General features: G+C 38.1%; 1 protein-coding gene across 8 annotated transcripts in view; it reads right to left on the reverse strand.

Moving 5' to 3' along the window:
- The window catches only part of Ptprd (protein tyrosine phosphatase, receptor type, D), a 515,048-nt gene that overhangs the window by 47,643 nt on the left and 442,073 nt on the right, over positions 1–25,332 (reverse strand). For all 8 annotated transcript variants that reach the window (XR_001175444.1, XM_013026394.1, XM_013026400.1 and 5 more), the window contains 3 exons: positions 23,712–23,887; positions 9,908–10,027; positions 9,240–9,394 (listed from right to left, as the gene is read on the reverse strand). Coding sequence is in view for 7 of the 8 variants with exons in the window: in XM_013026394.1 (XP_012881848.1) it covers positions 9,240–9,394; positions 9,908–10,027; positions 23,712–23,887 (451 nt within the window). In the remaining variant the exon portion in view is untranslated. The remainder of the gene's footprint in view (positions 1–9,239; positions 9,395–9,907; positions 10,028–23,711; positions 23,888–25,332) is intronic.

Genomic DNA, 25,332 nt, shown 5'->3' on the forward strand with positions numbered 1-25,332 from the left:
AACCCTGTAGTAAATCCAGAATTAAAGGAAGAGGAACAAATATTTTTCCCACAAGATGAGAAAGGAGTTTAGATTATAGTTTTCTTACACCACAGCTGGTATTTTAGCCAAAAGAGCAAGTATCATTTATGAAATAAAGTAAATTGACTTTTCCTCTACTTTTTTAGCTGTGGAACATATTAATCTATGACCTGTGTTTTGATGCAAGCTGAAGGTTCACTGCTACTCATATCTAGCCCCAGGAAGAAAAGTCACATTACCTCATCATGCCGATGAGAGTGGAGATAAGAGCTTCATCAAATCAGAAAATGAAGTTCAACCATGTGGCAGAACAAATGAAGCCACAAATCATTGGTGGCTTTCTTCTCAAGAGGTAGAGTTAGCTTCTCTACTGCCTGAATCTGGGCCAGCTGACTTGCTTTGAACAAAGGAAAGTGATAGAAGCAATGGCCTCCAAGGCCTTGTAGCTTCCTTGTGGTTGTCCTCAGAACCCCTGGACCTGGATGAAAGGGCATGGGAGAGGCAGCCCTCACCCAGCCTTCCTACCTTTCCTGCTGACTGCAACGGAAAGTGAGCTCAGGAGAGATCAGCAAGAAGTCCATATCCCCAAACAAATCAACCCACAGAGTAGTCAGAAACAGCAGCTTGTTGTCTCTGATAGGTATATCCTCTATGTCAGAAAAGTTGCTATGCTCTAAGGCATACAGGAAACACATTTATGAGACAGTAACTTAAACATCATAATTCAATGCCAAAATGAATCCAAATCAAATTAAAAGTGGAGTGAAAAGCATAGTCTCTCAAAATAATTACAGTTCCCATAATCATCTTCATACAAATGTGAAAATGAGTTAAAGCATGCAACGACAGCTAATCCTGTTTAGTCTTACATAGTTTATTTTTTATACCCATTTAGATAACATTATACATTATGCACACTACAAGCACCAATGCACACTGATAACAGATTCAACTACCGACTCTCCCCTGATGGACTGAAATAATGGAGAAGGGTTTTTGAGGGGTAGTGAGATAGGAAGAGAGAGAAGGGAAAAGAGACTGCTCAAACCTTCTATAAAGTGTTAGAAAACATGAGAAGTGTTCCATATGAAACTTTTCAGAAAATCTTGTGTTTTAAAACCAGAGTACTGAGCTGGGTGCCACTGACTCACATCTGTAATCCTAGCTACTCAGGAGGCTGAGATCTGAGTACTGCAGTGTGAAGGAAAGTCTATGAGACTCATCTCCAATTAACCATCAAAAATCCAGATATGGAGCCGTGGCTCATGTGGTAGAGCTGTAGCCTTAAGTAAATGAAAAAGAAAAAGAAAAACAATACAAAACTCCCAATACCCTCAGGTCCTGAGTTCAAGCTCCAGGACCAGAAAAATAAAATAAAATAATAAAATTGAGTGCTGGACCTACCCCCAAATATCAAATACCTACCCCCAAATATCAAATACCTACCCCCAAATATCAAAAAGCAAGGTATTTCAGGAGCTTGCAAGTTTTAGAAAGGGATTTGACATTACAACTTCCTTTCCTTCAACTCATCTAAACTATAATGTTTGGTTTCTGCTTAACAATGTAAAGAGGGACACTGACTCACTATATCATATACTACTTAGGAGTACTTCAGGGGTAGGGGTCAATGATTTTCTACCAAAACACTGGACATCACACCTAGTATCAATACACAGAAATGTGACTGATAGATACCCTAGCAAAAGAGTTTATCCTCTTCCATTCCAGAGGGTGCGTATACTTGTGTGTGTGTGTGTGTGTGTGAAGATTTATTGCAGCAATTCAGCCATGGTGGAATAGTATTTTTGGAACTCCTTTGTGACAGTAAAAGGCCTGTGGCCTGTTCCTTTGAATCCACTAGTGGTAGCACAAGTGAGTCCTGGAAGAGATATTTTTAAATTTTTTTGGTGCTAAATGGTATCTAGAGCCAAATATTTGGTTTATTTGGTTGGAGATCAATTATTGGCCTCTGGTGAGCAAAGGCCAAGGACATTATTTAACATTCTATAATGTACAGAATGGATGGCATTTACAGAAATAGTTATATGACCTACAGTATCAATAGAACTAAATTTGAGACATCTTACCCTATAAAAATTAATTCTAATAAGTTTATACAGCCGTGAATAATTATTAAAATTGTTCTATAGTTTTAAATGTTCAATGTTCTATGACCATCAGTCTTCTAGACTAATATGCACAAATATATTTTTCTGATCTTGTAAGTTAAAAATTAATTAACACTCAAGCTTACATTTCAGAAAATATGGTATTTTTGTTTCTTTAAATAGTAAGTGGCAGTAACCACTTATTTTTATGAAGGGTATGATAAAATCAGAAGAACATGTCTAACTGCAAGCATTTTTTAACTGTATGTGGCAAGAACTTGGCTAGTTAATTTCTTTACCCATGTTTTATCTTTATTAATAGTTCTCTGGAGGAAATAATACTATTGGCACTCCCATTTCCCATAAAGAAATTGAGACTTAGAAAGGTTCAGTGGGTAGTCATGGTACAGTTGGAGTGTGAACTCTGCTGGAATGATCCCAACTAGACCATCTATACCACAATGTATTGTGGTCTGTAGACAACAGCTCTTCCTGCTAGGAACCATTTTTGTTGCGAACTAGGGACAGTATTGCTCTAATTTGGATAATATACATGGAACAAAATAGGAAATACTATACAAAGAAAGAACCAAGAATAAAAAAAATATGGACTGGGCTGGGAAGGTAGCTCAGTGGTAGAGCGCTTGCCTTGCATTCATGAGGCCCTGGGTTCGATTCCTTAGCACCACGTAAGTAAAAAGAAAAAAGCCAGAAGTGGCGCTGTGGTTCAAGTGGTAGAGCGCTAGCCTTGAGCTCAAGAGCTGAGGGACAGTGCCCAGGCCCAGAGTTCAGGCCCCACGACCGGAACCCCCCCAAAAAAAATATGGACTGTGTCATACACACTGTATTGCCTGCAAGTCTCAATTTCCTTATCTATACAAGTCAGAATAGTAATAAGGTGGATTTGTCAAGTCATGTAAAGAAATTAGAGATTATCTAAAGCATATATTCCTATAAAACCACTGGTTGACTGCTGTCTCTGAGCATCATCTGGGAACAAGACAGGGATAGTTTAGGTAACCTTGAAGGAGCCAGTATAATTTAGTCCTGTTATGAGTTTGAAGTTGGACAGTGCGTTAAGCCACTGAGATCAGCTATCACCGATTGGCTTTATATCTATAACATTTCTTTCCTAACAAAATTTCTCCTTTATCAGGCAGCCAGAGTTCTCCTCCAGGACTTTAAACAACTTTTCCATTTTGACTTTTACACTTTACACCTTTTGGGGTCACTACGCAATTTCTTTTACTGCTTCTTTTTTTGTGAGGGGGGTGTCAATTACCTTAAAACTATTTCAGTGGTTGGAAGATAGAATTGCACAATCCTAGAAGAGAACATATTGAAGATCCTGCCTCCTATTTTATATCATCGTGTTTCTTAATTTATAAGCATTTGAATTTTTTACAGAAAAGAAAAGATGCAGGAACAATAGGTTCCACATGGTATAATTATTTCTCCTCACCTTAAAATGTTTTCATAAATAAGGAAACATCTTCTTTATCTTGTACTGTTCAACAATATACTTACATCTACAGAAGGCCAGTTTTTCCTATTACTTAAGATATACATGACAATGAATCCCATGTTGAAGGCAAATATGAGTCTGTGCTTCACAACTGTCAGCATCACTAAATGATCACATGCTTTGGCAAGATTGCCCTCTGATCTAAAGAGACTTTCAATGGAATATTGGGAGGAACCAAGTATGGATTTAGAATGAATGACTAAAATGAATTTAATTTTCACCACACTTGTAACTTCTTTAGAAATGGTAGCTTCTTTAGAGCACTGAGAGAGCTTTTATTGTGATGCTTAGATACCATGCTTTCCAAAATCTTTTGAACTTAAAAAGTCTATTTTCTTCAACCATTTACCTTAGGGGTCAACAGTTATATGATGAATATGACTAAAGAAGTTTGTTAAGTCTGTCTCCTGCTTGTACATTCATATATATCATTGAAAATTCAAAGGAAGATTGAACTTTAAGAATCTTTCCAATGCCAACTTGTCATTTGACTTTCCATTAGGCCACACTGATGTTCCTAGAATACCACTGTTCTATATTTGACCAGTAGTTCTTGTTCATTCTAGTTTTGAGAACTGGCTTCATTCTAGAATCTAAAAGATTTAAGTGGTCTTCAGGAAATCTATTCTTCTTGGCAAAACTTCATTTAGAAGACAGATTTATAGCTCATGCTGCATGTTCCCATCCATACTTATTCACACCAGAATACATGTCTTTTGAGAAAATAAAGAGTTCCACTGGTATAAAAACACCCTCAAGAATGTTAGGCCAAGGATTGATGCAATGAAATTATAGTCTTATCTCAGTTTTATTCATTTCTAAAGAGAAACAAATAACTTAGAGACAATTCGTCATCATATTCTCTTGGTACTAGAATATAGACTTTATAGAATATATGATTTAGAATGAGAATAACAGTTTTTAAATAAATGCTAAGATTAGAACAAAAAGGATAATAAGAATACAACTGCTTTTTCAATAAGAAAGTCTGAAAATGAAAAGTATGACCTCTAAGAAATTGTAACCATAATAGATTGAAAGTTTCCTCTTCAGGCTCTTTCAAAATCCATTTTTATACATGAAATGAAAAATGTAAGTAATGGAAAGTCATAACCATTTGCTCATTCAAGTCATCTGAAGTTAGACTAGATTACACCTGGATATGAAACTACTAAACTAAGACTACCTTGAGGACACCAAGAACCACAGAGAGCTTGGTCGGCACCAATGGCTCACACCTATAATCCTACCTACTTAGAAGGCTGTGATTTGAGAATCATGGCTTGAAGCTAGATGGTGCAGAAAATCCCTGAGACTTTTGTCTTCAATTAAGCACCCAAAAAGCCAGGAGTGGAATGTGGCTCAAGTGACAGAGTGCCAGCCTGGAGCAAAAAAGCTCAGGAGCAGCACCTGAGCCCAGATTTCAAGCCCCAGGACTCACACCAACAAAGAGACAAACAACCCTAAGTTCTAGATATGTATTATTACAGCATTATTTTAAGTTTAATGGCTATTTAGATTCTTATAAAACAAATTTTATAAATAATTATTTCTAATTCACAGAATTAGGATGGTCTCTGCTACTGGGAAAAATCTGATGAAATACCGTGGTGGAAAATAGGTTTAAAAATCCAATTAACTATTTGGATATCTAAAAACATGTAGTTACTTAATAAGATGGTGAATGAGTTCTTATAGATGATATGCACATTGAATTTCTCTAGCATTTTAAATATAGATATATAAATATAAGTGCAAATATATGCACATATATGTTTATATTTGTATTAGTTATATATATAATGTTTACATTTTATTTATGTTTATACTACATAAACATAAACACATATATTCTATATAAATATATGTACGTGTCACATATATATGTTTATATAGTAGATACCTCTTAAAATTCACTCATTAGGTACTGTGCTAATAATTTAACATTGCATGCTTCTACATATCAAAAATTTACTTCAGTGCTTTATGTATATCATTTCAAATCACATTTGAGTGCACAAAAATCTTGCCACTATAGTCTTGCTCATTTTATAAGACAAGTAAGAAGAGTCTAGGAAAATTAGTCAGTCAGTCTGTACTCTCAATATGGAGGGTGTGCTCTAGGTGAACTGACAGCCAAGGCTGGGCTGTCTCCAGCTGAACCACAAGAAGTGGGAGACCCTTCATTCATGAATTTGGGAGACTCTTCTTTTTCCTTGAACTTCCAAGTTCTTATCTGTGCTGTTTGCAGTACCTGTTCATATATCTCTTTTGCACTAGTGACTGTTAGAAATCCTACTTATTTAATACTCTTATCACTCCTAATAAATTTACTACCACTCAGAAGAACCCTTGGAGGGATGTGAACTTGTGACGACTACCAGACTTGTCTCAAATCCTCCCCCATCCTTAGTGGATCTCTTGCAAATTGCTGAGTATATTTTGAATTTCTCTCTGTCTCTGTCTCTGTCTGTCTGTCTGTCTGTCTGTCTCTCTCTCTCTCTCTCTCTCTATATATATATACATATGCTTTGTATAAAAAACAACAACAAAAGCACCTAGTACATCATAAGAGAAACCAAAGCATGAAATAGAGTATTTACATTCCAGAGTGTTTTATGATGATTTGTGCCATGATCCTGGGCATCGGTATCATTTGTGACTTGGCTTATCATAGTTTCTTGTATAAATTCTTACTGCTTACAGATGGTTTCTGGGATTCCATTTAAATAACTGCTATTTGGAGTGACATTAATCAGCTAATGTAACTTATGTTCTTGATGTATGTGTGTGTGTGTGCGCACATGCGCACATGCATACCAGTCCTGGGGTTTAATTCAGGGCCTGGGAGCTATCCCTGAGTTTTGTTGCTCAAGGCTAGCACTCTGCCATTTGATCTATAGCTCCACTCTTGGCTTGTTTGGTAGTTTAGTGGAGATAAGAGTCTTCTGGGCTTTCCTGCCCTGGCTTATTTAGAACAATGATCCTCAAATTTCAGCCTCCTGAGTAGGATTATATCACAGGTATGAGCCATTCATGTCCAGCATGCTCTTGATTTTTTTTTGTTGGTTGTGGGGCTTGAACTCAGGGCCTGGGCGCTGTCCACTGTCCTTCAGCTCTTCAGCTCAAGGCAAGCACTCTATCACTTCAGCCACAGTGCCACTTCCAGATTTTTTTTTTCAATGTGGTACTGAGGAAATGAACCCAGGGCTTCATGCATGCAAGGCAAGCACTCTACCGCTAAGCCACATTCCCAGCCCAATGCTTTGATTTTTAACATTCATATATCTGAGTCAAGGATTCAGAATGGTTTGGGTGATTATGTTGACTGACCTTTCCTAAACAGGCTAAGTGTTCTTGCCGCACACATGAAATTACCTGAGGGTGAAGAAGTGACTTCACAAAGCTCAGTTTATGCTGTATCTTTTCCCTATTTTGGTGCAGTTGCTAACAAATTTCTTCCATCAATATACCTATGCTTCTGTTGTTTGTTTCAGTGCACAGCTTCTCTGGAGCCTCAGGCTGGGCACTTCCAGATGTCAGCAGGTGTTAGCACTGCACATTCATTTTTGTTTCTTCACTTTCCTTGAGTGGCCTGTATCTCTCAGAGGTGAGTCTAGGTGACTTTGCATAGAACTCTGTGTGTGTGTGTGTGTGTGTGTGTGTGTGAATGTGAATGTATACATATATTTGCAAAATAAGACAACTATGGCTATTATTTTTCTTTCTTGCAGGCAAACTTCTTTAGATTCCTCATAGTGCTGCATGTAATGTTTCCAACTTGCTTCTGATCAGAGGGATGTAAATTTTTTCAAAACTAGATAGTCATATCTCTAATCTACAGAAATGGAAACACATTTGGAGAGAAGAAGGATACTGTATTTCAAATGCAATGCAAATATCCTAATGGTGTTTTTTAGTGAAGATTTCTAAGTTTGTTTTCTGTAATGTTTGGTCCTATTTTAGATATGTATGTGTGTGCATATGATATCAACATATTCTTCTATGAGATCCTTTTCTGGTTTACGATAAAAAATGTTTTGTTGTATGTGTAATCTTTCTCATGAAGTTTGGATTGTGCCAAGCAGGGAAGCCATGTACATAAATACACTGACAAAGGCCTGACAAAATGTTCAAATAACAGGTATACAGACTAGTCCAACTTGTGTCTGTTATGAAATTTACTTTCATGTGCAAAAGTCTTTGCTAATATTAATAAGTAATTTTTATTGTTTTACAATCATGGATTAAATGGATGGCCAGTTTTCAAAGGTCCTTGTCAAAAGGGCAAGAAACTACATAACAACATATTAGGCTGCTTGTTTACCACTGTTAGTTATGATTATTTGGACAAAACTGCAGCTTCTCTTTCACATTCCTTTAGAATCAAAACACCATTTCTCAGAAAATGAAGCAAACCATTATATGAGAATGCTATAGAATTATGAAATATTGTATAGAAGCACATGGTAATGTTATTACTGATTTTTATGAAGAACATATTTGCCAGAGGGAAGAAACATTATATTGTTTGAAAATTGCCAGACCATTATTTAGTAATCATCATGTAGGCTGGATTGGTCAGGTGAATTGCACTGTTTTATTTTGATTGATCTATTGTCCCCACATATATTGTTTGCAAAAATAGTCCCATTTTGAGTTTCTATTGTATTATACTATAGCATTTCATAGGGTATTCAACAGAGATATGATACTAATTCATGTTGTAAGTAGCTTGTGATAGATTCTTTCTTGTCTTTTAAAAATAAATTTCCATGCTTTGATTTTACTCATTCACAAGTAATTTTTCATATTTGCATCACTTGGATTATAAAGAACCATTATGAAGTTACACTTTTATACAATAAGAAGTCTTGAATATTTTGTAACTAACAATTCTTGAGAACATCCCAAGCAACTGGAAGAAATCAGTTTAATATTTAAAAAATGTATAAAAGTAACAGGATTTGAGTGGCCATCTAGCATATATTATATAGAACTAAATTAAAATTAAAAATTGTACATTTCAAGAGAAACATAAGACATCATCTCTAAGAACATAGTAAATTTTTCTACATTCCAGCTCTGTGTTTATATTTACTAAATAAATTTAAAAGGTCACATTAGTGTATTATTATTTTTTTTTTTTGCTGGTGGTGGGGCCTGAACTCAGCCTGGGCACTGTCTCTGAGCTCTTCAGCTCAAGGCAAGCACTCTATCACTTGAGCCACAGCACCACTTGTGGCTTTTTCTGCTTATGTGGTGTTGAGGAATCAAATCCAGGGCCTCATGCATGCAAAGCATGCATTCTACCACTGAGCCACCTTCCCAGCTCCATCATTAGTATATTTCTTTATGTTGATCCCAAAGAATAAATAATGGGTCATTACTTCCTCCTATCTCACAGGCCTTATGCCTGACATCAGCATAAAACTCCTTGACCAAATTGACCTGTGTAATTTAGGAAAGTATTTACTGCCCCAGAAAATCAACATTGGACATCCAAATAGAATTAATTGAGCTTTCTTTCTATTCAGAAGCCTTCTGAGTATAAATAGACTGAGTTTCTCGATGGTTCTTACCTGCAGTGCACAACCATGGGTCCTGCATCAGGAGGGTTACAGGTTTTGACTCTCCGTAAGAAAGCTAAGAAAGGCGTGGGGTGCTCTGGAACGCCATGGTCAGGCCAGGCGGTGAACTGGAATTGTCTCACTTCTCTCTTCTCACTTGAGCCATTCTGTGACACAGGAATAGAGACAAAGTCTGTGTTCCTTACCTCAGATGAGAACGATAGAAGGGGTAACCCCAAAAGGTGCTATGTGAACATCTTCTTCCCTGGTATCTTTGAGGAGACACGATCTTTGGGAAGACAAACCCAAAGCAAGTCTGAAGTAACCAGCATTTTTCCCCAGAAGATAAAATTCTTAGGTGTGAAGCATTCCCTTGTTCAGGTTTAACTATCAGGGGCATTCCTGCTCTCTATTTTTTTTCCCCAGAAAGAACTAGTTCTTCTTCATCTATTCTTCATTTGCTGAAACTTGTGTTCAGAGTACAAGTTTCATATCTGCTGATAAATCACCAGACTAGGAGAAAAATGGTTGGGTCATCATGGGAAGAATTATTTCCTTCTTCACTGTTTCCAACAGGATCAAGATTTAAGTGAAGGCTTAAAAGGTTTGATTTCTCAAAAGGAGTGTTCTTTAAATAATGTACAGGGAAAGAAAAGAGAAAACAAAGACAAAAGGCAAACCTTGTAAAGTGCAAATGTTCGAACACAATATGTGGCCAGCTCCACTGTATCTAGCAGTGTCACTTGGACCAGTCCATGGGTCTCTGTGCCTCGGCTGGGCCAATATTGGTCACACTTCACCTACAAGAAACAAGTGACACATTAAAGTCAGCTGTTTGTCAATCTTTATAGTAGCTTTCTCCTGGTTGCTGCTGAAGGCAAACAGATTTTCTGTATTTCATTTTGTGTTTATCTTTTCCTGGCATGCATTCTTGTTATCCCAATAAATGCAAATGACTACACTGATGCCAATATAAACCACATTTTTCAAACCGGTAAAAATATTAAGCATTAACAGATTCAGGTTTGCTGAAGAAAAATAAGTTTCAGGCTGTTGTTGGGTAACATAAGGAAAGGGGTATTTGATACGTCAGAGTACTTGGGGGAAAACCCACAAATGTGATCTTGGACACCTATTATGATTCACATTAGAAAGATTAAACTTTATGGAGATAGTTAATTGTCTATCTATCAAGACAGAAAAAGCCCAAGCTATTTCATCTCAAATGAACACAATTTCCAAATATGTTTGGGTAAAGAAAAGTAGAAATAATTTGAAAAACTATCAAAAGATAATAAACACCACAAGCTTATTTTTTTAGGAAAAAAAAGACAAATGGTTTTGTATCCAAATCAAATTAAACTTGTAATGTCTAGGAGGAAAAGATCTGTCTGTTGTTTTAAAAACAGCCTCAGAGGGTCATATTCAAGAAGTCCAAGTTTAAATAATTTAAATTTCATTCATTTGAGAAGAATAATCTACAGTTTTGATGTGGAGTGGTACAAAAGCACATAAAGCATTCAACTCTATTAGTTTAACATGGAACAAATAATAATTCCAAGCCTTCAATAAGATTTGAATTTACTATATGTGTCTAATGGTCTTAAAAAGCCTAATGGAAAATGATAAACCAACATTAATACTTTAATAATACCATAGATCAGAATATATTTAACCTTTCTTTCTCAGATTAAAAGAAAAATAGAAGTGATTTTTTTTTTGCAGTAATAGGGCTTGAACTCAGGGCCTGGGCACTGTCCCTAAGCTCTTTGTGCTCAAGGCTAGTGCTCTACCACTTTGAGCCACAGCTCCATTTCCGGTTTTTGGGTGGTTAATTGTAGATAAGAAACTCATGGGGACTTTTCTGCCTGGGCTGGTTTCAAACTGCGATCCTCAGCTAGGATTTACAAACATGAGCTAAGCTAGAAGTGATTTTATTTAACTGAAATCAAATGAAATGTTTTTTTTTTCTTCTTGGCAATGAAAGCTGCTAGTCATATTTTATATCATGATGCATACACAAAAATATCAAAAGTATAATCTTTGGATCGAAACAAAAACAATGTAAGATTATCATCATTGACACTAGAATTTTCACTTCAGTGAATAGAATTATTAGGTAATCATTTGCTTTTATATTTATATCAGTATCTGCAGCATCCTGCATGGTGATGCCCTCAGCTCCTTTGAATTCTCTTGTGTTTTCTGTATAGATACTGGACCTTCTAAAAAGTTAGAGGTCTTTGGCTGGGTGTCAGTGGCTCACACCTGTAATCCTAGCTACTAAGGAGGCAGAGATCAGAGGATTGAGATTCAAAACCAACCCAAGCAGGAAAGTCTGTGAGACTCTTATCTCCAATAGCCTACCAGAAAACTGGAAGTGATGCGATGGCTCAAGAGTGGTCACCTTGAGCTGAAGAGCGCAGGGACACCGCCTGGGCCGAGTTCAAGCCCCATGACCAACAAAAGAAAAAAGAAAAAATTTAAAAAGTTAGGTCTCATCATCGAAGTTTCTTAACACGAGAAAGGAGAGGAGCATTTTCTGAACATTTATGCAGAAAGGTAGAAACTGCAGCTGTTGGGTTTGCTTTCATGTCTAGCCCCTATGACATCACACAAACATCATGTTTCTAATGATATTCCTCTTATGCACAGAACAGTGTGTTTTATTTCTAACATACTCTAAACTCAAAGACAAAATGCAAAGGAGGCCATTTTTGCACACTCATTACTGATACAGCAGTAGGATCAGGCTTTAGGACATCTACATGCTTTCATGTCTGACATGTTTAGCAAAGGCTGACACTTGAAAGCAACCAATAAGACCTAGGCAGTAATAATTCAAATGGAAAGATAATCACAAAAACTATGCCAAATGTCTTTCTTTAAAACGTGAAAAAGCATTACATGAATGTCTCACTGCAATAAGCGAATGGTTACCTTGTAGGTTGCCTATTACAATATTCAAGAGGATGCTATTGATGTGCTGAGTTCAAGAATTATTGAAGTTTCAGTTGGACAACAACCATATTCAAAAAACTGACACAATCCCATAAGGGCAGTTTTTGCTGTGATGTATGCAAATGACCTATCACATCACTTTGCATTAAATAGAACTGGCTAAGAAAAAAAAGGAAGAGAAAAATGAGGGAAGGGGTAACAAGTTTGACATGAAATGTACTTATTACTTATGTAATTGTAACCCCTCTGTACAGTACCTTGATAATTAAAAAAAGAAAAGAAAAGAGTTAAAGAAATAGAAGTTCAATCCTCATGTAACTTTTAGGGAAAAAGTCACCCCATTGCTTAATAATTCTCTATCCATAAATCTGCCCCATTCTTCTGAGGCAGAAAAGATTAAATTCATACGAATTATTTTCGAACTTTAGTAAAAAGTTAGAAACTGTAGCTGTCATTGAGACACACGCTTTCAGAAAAACAAAAACAACCGAAACACAAACAGAATCAGAAAACCTTACTAGGAGTAAATGCTGTAAAAATTTGCATTTCAGAGAAGAAATAATGCTTTTATATTCAGCTTAAATAATATACTGTTACATTTGTACTCAATTTAAATGTGTTGTAACTTTATTCTTTACCAAAAATGAACATTTAAAGTGCAACAAATAGGAGCAACATTTTTTTTTTTTAGAAAACATAGCTAATGATTGCCCTTTCTTGACAGGAATATTCCTCAAAGAGAGCATATGAAAACTAGATATCCTGATGCCCGCATATGGCATGCCGCAGTGAGATCAGATGTCCTTCTCCCCACCCTCCGAAGAGTAAGTGATACATGCTTCCTTTGAGTCAGACCTCAGCCTTGCCTTTCTCCAATTCATTCTCTGAGTAGCCTGTTCAGGGCTACTTAGGACCTCCGGAGACTGAGACAATCCATGGAGGCAAAGTGAGAGGTGAACAAAAGAAGTTTATTTACACTATTTACAACATAAAGGGGTCCTGTGACTACCTTGTCCTGGGCTAGATACCCAGAACCAAGGGCAGCCTCAACCACCAAACCTCCAAGCCTCCAATAGGCAGCTCTCACCACCCCCACCCCACTTTTGTTGGTCTGCAAACCTCCAATCCTCAGACCTCCAAAGCTCCAAAGTTCCACATGTCCAAAGGAGAAGGCTTTTCCCTTTCTCCCCTTCCTCCTTCTCTGCAGGCCTCTCCATTCTCCACAGGCCTGCCCTGCTCCTGGAGGCGCCTCTCCACAGGCCTTTCTAGAGGGAGGCCCCAAATGGCCTCCAGATGAGGTCCACTAGGTCCCAAATGGCCCTTTGAAGAGGCCCCAAATGGCCTCTCGAGGCTTGCCCTGCCCTGCTCTGCTCCAGCAGGCTTTCCCCTATTCTCTCCTCTCCTCTACTCCCCTCAGAACTCTGGTTTTTCCCTTAGTCTCTTCTCCTCAGGACTCCCCGTCTCCTCTGGACTGTTTTCCCCCTAACCTCCCTCTTGGGGCCTTATAGCAAGCAGCCTATAGATACCCTGATAGGCTGAGCCCCTCCCCCACGAATGGTTTCAAAGGGCCATTCATGCTCCTCCCCCATGCTGCCCCCTGTCCAATCCCAATAGGCAGCTCACCACGTGGGGCTCGACACTCCGCCCCCTCCAGTAGCACGCCCCGCCCCCTTTTGGTGGCATGTCCCACCCCCTTCTGGCTGCATGACCTGTGTGGCAGTGATGTCAGCCCCTCAATGCCCTGCTCTGTCTGGGAGGCTACGTGACCCACTCCCTCCAGCAGGCTGGACCATGGGGCCACGCTGACTATTGGGCCCCGCTGATTATCGGGCCCCCACAGGTTATTACAGGCTCATCTTATTTTACAGGGCTACATTACACAGTCACATTTACTGACATTTTCATCCTTAGCTATACAAAGATCAACTTCTATCAGTAGTAGAGAGCAAGTATGAGGTACAATGAGAAAAGAACAGAGACAAACAGAAATGATTTTTTTCTACTTAGCTGATGTAAGTTAACTAGCTCTACTTTACTCTCCAGAAACATTCAGCTGTAACAATAGCCTATCTCCCATCTTGTTTTCTGGAGGACACATTTTATAAAGTATTTCTAGGGAGAGTTACTGTTTGTTAGTCTTCTTCCCTGAAACTGAGTGTGAGAGATGAAGAACGAAGGCAGTCCCCTTGGAGCATGTCAGAACTATAAGTAGCTACTGAATAAAATCCTAATTCGATTTGATTTTGAGAGAGCCACAAGTGGCTTTAGTATTGATTTGTGGACAGGCAGGTGTTCTCTCACTGGGTGGGGTGAAATCTTCATCTCTATTTCCAGGAACAAACTTATAGACTTCACTTGTAAATTAGGAACAACATCACTGATGTTACACGAATATTGTAAGGATGGAAAATGATGTACTTAAAACAAGTGATTCGATGGCTAGCATTAATCAGCATTCAACAAGCAGTAAGTAACCCTCATTGATTATGAAATTGTATTCTTGCCTTTTGTGAGTGTGGTTATTATAAACTATTCTGAAAAAGGGAGAATGTTATTTATCTCAGCCGTTATTGATCCAAGATTTGTGCAGGGCAAGGTGTTGGCAGGTGTGGTTTGAAATGAGACAATTCCTGTCCCCAATCCATCAGTCTTAATGACTAAGTCTGGAGGTGTAGTTAAACCTACTGCTTCTTCAAGCAAGTGTGAAATTCACAATAACCCCTTAATTGTCCTCCAAAATCCCAGTTGTTGGTAAGAAATTGTAATAGATTGAGAGGTGAAAAATACCCACAGCAGAACCTATTACCCAGGTTGTACTTTAGAAATGTCATTGAGCAGCTTTACTTGAGGCCTAACTCAGAGATAATTCAGACTTGGGGCTGCATGTGGGAGAACTGTTTCCTTTTATCACTAAAGTCACCACCTTTAGGTGGAGGCTTCATTATTATATAATTATGGGAGGAGTGAGCTGCCTGCTACTGAATTAAAATTTGTACTGTAAAATTCATTCATTTACTGTTTTCACATCAAAATATCAAAAGTAAGTTGATGATATGATGGATCCTGTTTGAATGCATTTGAAACAAAACCTTACCGTTGGCCACATGCAGTAGAACACACATGAAATAGGTGTGCCCATTGCACTTTAAGGAAATGTTCTCACTGTAAGCCACCTTGACTCCTATATGGCTTTCCTTAGAGTACCTGGAACATTATATACATTCAGCAAAGGCAACAAGATTAACAATCATACTGTGGTCTAGGACTGGTTGGGTTATTTTTAAGTTGCCTCATTTCACTTTAATAAAGACTCATGGTAAAGCATTAGAATACCCACTGCAGCAGCCCTGATCTAAAGAGTGCATTTGTCACACCATATTTGGAGAAGTCTGTCTAAGGCCATATTATTTAGCAAAAGAAGGGTCTTAAGACATTAGTAATCTGTAGGTTACCATACATGTCATCAAAATGAACTGTAAATCTATGTTTAGCAGCTTCATCTCAGGATTTAAGAATCAAGATTCTTCTATAAGGAGTAGTTATGTGTGGTAAACAATTACCAATATGTTGAAAAGAAAGTTAAAAAAAGTCATAGATAAATGTCAGGAAGAATTGTAGTGGACAGAAAAAATTATATATGTGAGGTATTAATTTATACAGGTTATAACTTCTGATACACACACATATACATGTGCATATGTGTGTGTGTATCAATGTCTTAACTCAAAAATTATTCTCTTTTAGTTTGATGTGTCTGCCAGAAATTGATATGAGGGAAGCTAACCTGATTTTTTCTAATAAGTTCTTCCATTAAACTGACCATCATTGTGTTTCCACCACTGGTGGCACTTTGCTATTAACCAGAGGGTAGTTACTGCCTTGGTTGGCCAGTGGCTGTCTTTTATTAAGACATATTCCAGCATCATCATTATCCAACCAACATCATTAAGTAACTTAATGTTTTTATACAAAGACAATATATACCAGACAGGACAGATGCATTCCAACTTGGTAACAACTAATTAATGTATGTCGAAAGAGCACCAACCTTCCAACCTTCCTTGGAATTCTGCTGACAGATTTTTTTTAAAAAGTACACTGTGCTATTGGAGAACAGAGATTAATTTGCACTTCTAAAAACAGTACAGGCACTGGTGGCTCATGGCTGTAATTATATTTAGTCAGAAGGCTGAGAGATGAGGATTGCAATTCAAAGCCAACCTGGACAAGAAAGTCTGTGAGACTCTTATCTCAAGTTAACCAGCAAAACGACAGAAGGGAAGCTCTGGCTCAAAGTGCAAGAGCTTAAAAGGTAAAGGACAGTGCCCAAGCCCCAGTAATGAGACACACACATGCCCACATACACACAAATACATACAAAAATCCCATAGGGGTGACCTGCTGTATCTTGGAGTAACACAGACACAAACGTAGGGAAGAAAAACAGGGCTTTGTATGAGTCATCATAAATTTTAACACAGCCTGAGCATAAATGCTTTGTGCCAAACTCAATAGGCTCCTTTTCTAAGTAGAATATATGAGGAAGGTGATGATGTTGAAAGAATCCAGGGGTAGGAATGTAGGAGAATTGGGGAGGCTATATAGGCAGTAAAAATCTGGTGGGATTCTTTTTCTTTTATCTGACACTGTGTCTGCTGACAAAAGAAAACCAAGGGCATGGAACTTGCTAGATAAGGACCCAAACATCCTTTAGGTTGCCAACGTAAGTATCAGTCTTTCGGTTGCCAGTGTCCTGTTTACATTAAAGATCCACCATTTCAAAACAATCCCATACATCATGCAGCCTCCAAAGGCAATGTTGGTGCTGATGTTCCTGAAGTTGCTTAAGGAAAAAGCAGTTTCTGTTGCCCTAGATAGGCAGGCCTTTAGGCTGCAGTTGGAGAAATTAAATGTTCAAGGACTTTGGTGCTTCCAGTTCTATTTGGAAAAAGGACACAGACCTGGCATTTGGAAATAATTTGCTCTCCATTAAACTTACCGAACCTTAACAAACCAGAGAGGCCAAGAACTGGTCTGCTACTGGCCAAGTCTGGGCTTTCCAAAATATGATAGCAACACTGGAAACAATAACACTGCCATTTATAATCTTCAACGTGATTCTGTCAAATTTTAACCTGAAAGAACCTCGCAGTCTGAAAAGAATTTCAAGATTTGTTTTACAGAAAATAAGAAAATATTGGACCAGAATATTTGGTTTTTTGCTGGTTCTTGCTCTGTTAGCCACAGAGCAAATTGTGAATGGAAGTCCATCTCATTCTGACATTTTTTTTTTTTTTTTGCCAGTCATGGGGCCTGAACTCTGGGCCTGGGCGCTGTCCCTCAGCTCTTCAGCTCAAGGCAAGCACTCTACCACTTGAGCCACAGCACCACTTATGGTTTTTTCTGTTTATGTGGTGCTAAGGAATTGAACCCAGGGCCTCATGCATGCCAGGCAAGCACTCTACCACTGAGCCACTTTCCCAGCCCTCATTCTGACATTTTCAGGGGAAGTTTGCAAAGGTGACATTGCAGGGCAGGGAGAGTATGTGGAATTCAATTGGCCAGAAGTCAAATTTTGGTATTCAAATTTGGCAAACTATCAACACAGACAAATCACACATCCTCAGACTTTTTGGACTTGACACAAACCAACTTCTATTCTCTAGCCCAAACAATAAATTTTAGTGGTCCAGGGATTTTCTCCTTTCTGGCATAAGAAATCATCAGGTCATGATACAGAAAACATTTGAGCTGTTCTAGATTGCACATGATGCAACCAACCGGCTGACATGATTTTCTATTTTAAAATAGAAAATGCAATATAGATAATTTAAAAATCAAGTATGGAATTCCTTGTGTTTAGCCCTACATTTCCGGTTTTCAGAACAAACCAACAGGACTAGTACCTAGTAATTCTAGCTACTTTGGAAGCAGAGATCTGAGGATTACAGTGTGAAGCCAGCCCATCCAAGAAGCTGGAAATGGAGGTATGGCACAGTGTTAGAGCACCAGCCGTTAGTGAAAAAACTAAGCAAAAGCAGCAGGTCCTCAGTTCAAGCCTTAATAGCAACACACACACACACACATACACACACACACACACACACACACACACACACACACACACAAACCATGTCCCATTTGTTGTGTATCAGAATGTCTGGCCTCATCTCCAACAATTACAGCACTAATTCTAGCCACATGAACTGCTAAAACCTAACAATTCCCACTCTAAGGATTGAAGGATAGTGTGGCCAACAATTTCAACTATGAGCATTGTGATGAAGGCAGGCAGAAGACAGTGTAAGACAGACCACCTCAAACCTTGGCTCAATATTTCAGCATCTAGCAAAGCATTTGCCAAGCAGCAGGCTTCCACATTCCTTGTATATTACACACCTCAAGATCAATTCAAAGTTGAAGAGAAACAGCTAAAGTAGATAGATGAGAGGAAAACATACAGGTGGACAATCACCCTCTAAATCATGGAGCTTCCTGGGCCAGGATTCAGCTTGGCAAATCTTACCTCAGAGACTGTAGTTCTTTAAGAGAGGCTGCCAACCATTTACTTAGTCACCCACAAATAACATCCTTGGGGTGGAAATCCCAGCTGCATACATTTTACTCTCCTCCCAGTGTTTCATTTTTTCCAAACTTTTTCCTTCCCTCTGTGTGGTTGCCCAGACCAATCCATGAGCTTATTGGCATGTTATGAAACATGGAAACAATTAGAGACCACATTCTAGGGCACGGGAATGACTTGCTAGAGAATCAATGAATGAGGCAGAACTCGAGAGGATTTGGCAAGTCATATGGAAACTATGGAGAAACCCACCAACAGGATCTTATATCACATTCTACAATGGCTTTGCAGTGATTTATATGTTTCAGGCAGCAATAATACTTTACTTTCAAACTCTGCAGCAAGGATTGTTTTTTATATTCTTTTTATCCTTTAGCTCATATAAAATATTCAGCTCATAGTTTTCTTTTCAGGGTTGATAACTGAATATATTCACCATGCAAATACTCTCAAATATTTTTACCATGGAAAGCCAATTTCATTGATTTATTTTCATTTTTTTATCTTTAAGTAGTTGTATAAAGGAGTAGCATTTAACAAAGCAGTTTATGAATACAATTATTCTAAGTGGAGAATTCTTTCACTGTTGAGGGAGAGTGACCGAATTTGAAAATCAAAGAACATAAACTTTGAAATGACTGTAGTCAGTCCGAAGTCACTTTTAACACTAGTAAGGGCTTCTTCAGCCATTCAAAGACAGAGAACTTGAAGTTCTCTAAAGGCCTCTGAAGTTTGTATTACCTGTTCTTTTGAACTTAGCGGGCTTTTATTTCAGTGACCTGTCCTGAGTGAGGAAAGATTACAAACACTGATTTTTAAGGTCAGACCCCAATGAGAGAGTTAAGAGGGCTGGGACCAAACTGTAAGGTAGAAACAGAGGCTAGTTCTAAGTGACAACTTCCTTAGCACCATACGTAAACAATAAAGGGAGTGTGGAGGGAAGGAAAAAGTAAACCAAAAGGAAACGTGGTGCTGAGAATGTATCATCTCTAGTGCCAATTATCACTACATGTCACAAAATCTACATTACTCATTATTTTCTTATTGTATTGATTCAAGATAGAATTGCAGTGAAAGTAGCAGCCAGAATGTCATATGATGGTGTATTTGCAGCTGGATTAACAAGTTTTTGGTGCCAGGTTCTGCATTCTGGAGACTATGTCCTGGAGAAAAGTAAGTACAAAAGAACTCTGGTCTGAGATCCACTTTCTTCTTGACCAGACTTTATGGCTAGTCTGGACTCAGAATAATGGACAAAATTTATCATATGCAGGGGCTCTGTGAAGTTGCTTGGGATTTGGGAACGGAATCTACAGAGAAACAAGTTTAGTTCACTTGGGAACAAAAGTAGAATTGTTTTGAGGCCAATTGGAGGGGAAAGTGAACTTGTAAATTAGCCAACAACTTGTTAACAAAACAATATTTGAGAACTTGCCCCATTTATTATCTTAGTCAATACCCATATTAACCCAAAAGGGAAGAATAAGATTTTGAGAGGCTGTGTTATGTGCTCACTGGCATCTGTCTAGGCAGAATAAAGTGTAGTTCTGAGTGAAGACATTTGATTGCCAAGTCCTTCTATTTAGAACTGTGTATATTCTTGACTGTGCTTTTCTCCAATGGTGGTTATCTCCATTCATTCTAGTCATATGATGCTATTAACTTCATACTATTTTCCCATTCTTTTTCCTTCTCTATTTCTCACCTTAAATCTGTAGTCACCGGGTATTCTAATATACTTCTCATTCATACAAGTGTTGAGATGCACACTCAAGCACGCATACACACACACACACACACACACACACACACACACACACACTTTTTCACATATCAGGTGATGAATATTATTTTGAAGACCAGATCCTTAAAATAAATAATGGCAATGCAAGCATTAGCCCTTGAGGAGATGATTGGTTTAAACTACCTGGACTACCTTTCTTTATGAGGGAGACTCCAGGCAGCTCCTCGGTGGAGCCAGCCTAGTTCAAATGTCTGCTTTGAAGTTAGTGGCTGGGAATTGAGAATTCACTTGAGTATTCAGGTCAGCCCACAGAGCCCACAACATTCCTGAAGTATGGAGCTATAGATTTCAGTAACAACTAACCACTATTTATGACACTATTTTTATAGTGAAATTCAATCCAAATTCTTGTTTGAGAATCCAGAAATGCTTTCCTCTTTCTTCTCGCTTCTCTGGGTAAAAAGAGCAATTGGACAAGGAAAAGGGCAAGGGAGGAGGGTGGATATAAGGGAGGAAGAAAGACAAACAGATGCAATCATCTGAGACATAAAATGCTTTGTTAAATCTACCCATGACATGTGTACATTCTTACCAAGAATGGGGAGCAAAGGGCTTTGGGGTTGGGGTCAGCATTTATTGGTACCTTCAGCCTGACAAGGACTGAGGTTCCCCCACTGCCTATTGGCTAATGCAGGTCATCACAAGTTTGGATACAGGCTTCACCACCACAGAATAAAAATCACAAGACAGCATTTTAATTGGTCTCCTTAGGCCATTTAACAAAGGAGAAAGTGAACTTGAGAAAGCAAGGAGTAATTAATGAAGGAAGCAAACAAAGGTTCATTTAGTAACTTCCAAATAAGTTCTTCTGTGTGAGAAGGGGGTGGGGGTGGCAAGGTAGTCTGCAACAGAAAGATAAACTGCAGGTATTTAAGTCACAAGAACTGTTCATTACCATCAGATGTCGCAGAGGCAGTGGGGCCAGTTAGAACTAACTTTATTATTAGAAGCAATTAGGGAGAAAGGGGGCAGAATTTCATTTGGTTATTTCAAAAACAAGTTTCTGTGCAGTTTAATGAAGGCCTGCAGTGTCAAGATAAAATGTGTGTTTTACTGAAAACAGCCTTTGCAAATGACTGCTTGTTACCAGCTGGTATCTTTAGGCAAAGCAGACCGGGTAGGTTGGATTTACATACATGCCGTAATATAATAGTTCAGCTGTCTCTGCTTCATAGGAGTGTTAGCAGGCGAGGGAAGCACCTGTGTTCTGGAGCCAGACTGTCTGTCTTCAATTCCTATCTCTGACCTTGGTAAACTGAATGACCTCAAATGACCTTCTGCAACTCTCTGGGTCTTGGTGTACATACACCAAGTGAAGATCATAGTCACATTTTTCTCACAGGGTTTTGGTGAAATATCACTATGCTATGTGTTAGACACTTCTGTCATTATTAACTGTTATATCTGAGGTTTACTGGGGTCCAGGAACGTAGTGAAAGAAAGTGCTTGCTATACAAATCAATGATGGACCTATTTGTACCCTTTGATGGGAGTTTGAACACAAACTATGAAACAAAGGTTTGTCTTCAGAGTCATCAGTATTGTCTTATGAGCTCATGTTAAACAGTGTTTTACCATTGGTACAGAATTCACACAGGTGAGAACTCTCATTGACTTACTAACCCAGCTGCATGGCACACCATTTCATTTTCCACCTGTGTAGGAGCTTTTAATCTCTTCCCTTTTGTTAGCCTTTTCCTTATAAAGCCTCTGAGCAGCCTTTGCGCTTCCACACACATATATCTGGGCCAAGAGGCACTACTAGTGTTGAGCTTAGAGGAACACTTCAGGATCTCAGAGCTCCTAAGTGAAGAACGAGGTCTTGGCTTCTTTCTCCCTCTCCTTGTTGAGACCATTGTGAAATACACTCTTACTGTGACCTCAAACCCCACTTTGAATGAGCCTACACTTCAGTGACAGACTGTTACTAGTTGGTTCCATACCCAAGGTTAAAGATTGATTTTTATCCCATGGTTACAAAACTTGCCCACATACTGAGAAAAAGGCACACTACTTAGGCATTATGTTTTAGTTTTCCATATCAAGAGCACTTTACTAATATGCCATGCACCATAATATTAGACCCATATGACGAATAAAACTCCTTCCTTAAGAAGCAATGACTTGCCATTGAAATCTATTCCTTTCCAGAGAAATGTAAACTAGTGAAATGTCCTCTACACATTTATGTCAAGTGTTAAGCCACATCATTTTTTTTCTGGCAGCCCTAAATTAATTTATGTTAATTTGAAAAATTTGAACTAACATCCTCTATTATACAATTTTAGATCTTAAACTGCAGATTGTAAGAAAGAAAATGGTGAAAAGCCCATATTGAAGGGGATTTTCCCCAAAATTCTCAGATTCTTATTCAATGTGAAGTTTAAGAAAAGGTTCAAGTTACTATTTATTTTCTCAAACCATGTCCTTGAATACTACTGACTTTTCCTGACAACTTTCCTAATGTGGGAAAATTTCCTTTTTGAAAGGACTCAGAATTTTTACATTTGGGTTTTTTTTTGAGACAATGTATTGCTATGTAATACAAACTGGCCTTGAATTTGCAATTCTCCTGTCTTATCTTGCTAAATGATGAGATTACATGCAAGCACCCCTAACAAGCCATACTTTATAGAGGTGTTTTGGTTGTTTGTTTTGTTTTAGTTCAGGGTTTGAAAATAAGACTACCTTGCTTGCTAGGCAGCTGCTCTACCACGTAAGCCGCACACAACCCAGTCCATTCTGCGTTAGTTGTTCTACTTGAATCTTGCATCTTATTTTGCCCAGGGTCAACCTCAGATCACAATCCTGTTACCTATACCTGACCTTACTCAGCTGAGTGGTTGAAATAGGATCTTGTGAACTTTTTCCTAGGCTGATCTTGAATTAGATCCTCTCTTATCTCTGTCCTCTGTCCCCTGGGAGGCATCCATAGGCATCTTATATGCATATATCTTCACCACACTCACCCCTCCCAGAAGGGTATTAAAAATGTTTTAATCAGAATTGTTGCTGTTCAGTCACAATTACTGTACATAAAATAAAATTAGAGACTGGTGACATTCTGAAAAGAATACAATAGACAGCACAAAGACTATCTGGAAAAATATTTGAAGGGATGGATACTTATTCTTACCCTGGATCTTTCTTCTAATTTTGTCATCATGACAATCGTGGCACTCCGTTGCTCCCATATCATTCTCCAAAAGTCCCCAAATGTTTCAGGAAGAGATCCCTGTGTTGCAATATAAGCATTTTGCTTCCTGTAGCCATCTATGTAGTTGGCATTCACATAGTCACTTCCTGGGATGCCTGTAAAACAAGGAGTATTATTGAAGTAGGTGGACATATCACAAGAGGAAACAGTTTGGCTATGCCCTAATGCCAATGCTCTGATATTATTCCACACTCTTGTGGAATTTAGAGTCACATTCACATGAGTCACACTATACTGAGGTTTGGATTTTAAACAAGATTAAGAATAGGTCCTATAAGGATCATCTTGTTAAAAAAAATGCCACATTCAAAATGTCAAGTCTTTACAGCATGATAAGGTAGATTATCAAAGAATGGAAAATACAACAGATGGTTCATAGCATGCCTTTTCTCTCACGGGTCCTCTGTTTTCCCTGTTGCATGAGAAAAAAAATGTTTGTGAAGGAATAATTCTGATGACATTCCTCACTCATGTTCTTGCCCATTTTCAGACCAAAAGCAAATAAAGGAATGCCCAACTCTGAAAATGTTATATAAAATAGAGTATGCCATAGTTATAATTAATTGAAGATTTAGCTATCAGGTAACATACATATCAACTCTTTTTATTCATCACAACACAGCCATGTGAAAGTCTTGTATTGATTATCTTTTCACAAAAGAAGCATCAGGTGAAGAGGCAGGAAAAAGAACTTGTTTAATTCAGTTGCCTAAATTGGTGAGGTTGGGTTTAATCCTAGGCACTCTGTCTGCTTGCTCCATCTCTGTCTTATTCTCTGCAGAGTATTGCTTCCCTATGTATTTCTTTCTGGATTATGAAAATTGTTCTCTACCCACTGTCTCACTTCTATTTTGTCTTCTGTAGCCTTCTCTCCATCCATTTCAGAGACTGTAACTTCATTTCTTTGAACCTAGCAAAAGCTTTTTGTCACACTTCAAATAAGACCCAAACTCTAAACAGCATTAAGCTTACAAGGCTTAGTATTTCTCTAGACTCATTCTAGCTTCCATCCTGTAGAGACTGACCTGCTCCCATTGGAAAACATGGCTATTCTAGTTAGAACCACTTCCATTCCTGAACATACTCTGTCTTTTTTCCACCATAAAACACTCACATCTATCCTGATCATGTGGGAAGCCTTGACAGCCCTTTATACTACTTTTATGAGCCGTAATAATATCATTTGCTATTGCTTATCTTGCTTATTGTCTGATTTGAAATGTCTTTTATTCATGTTTTCTAATTCTCCTGACAAAAGGAATAACTTTCCAACATTTAGTAAATAGGAGAGCTCTATTTCTGATTTAAAGCTTAATTTTCCTCTATCTTAATTCCTTTAAGAGCTAGATAAGTAAATTGAGCTTCTTTTAGGGAAGAGCGGCAGAGTGATTGAGGAAATCAAAGCTGTTCTATATGAGAAAGGGACTACATATAAAAGTAACAAAGGAAGATTAGAAGTTGGGGATGAGAGCTGCCCTTAGAGTATGTGAAGATTTATCTTTTCAATTCTGAAGGATTTAAATACAGAGAGAGGAATTCC

This window comes from Dipodomys ordii, unplaced genomic scaffold (assembly GCF_000151885.1).
Source record: "Dipodomys ordii isolate 6190 unplaced genomic scaffold, Dord_2.0 Scaffold93, whole genome shotgun sequence".
NCBI classification, from domain to species: Eukaryota; Metazoa; Chordata; class Mammalia; order Rodentia; family Heteromyidae; genus Dipodomys; species Dipodomys ordii.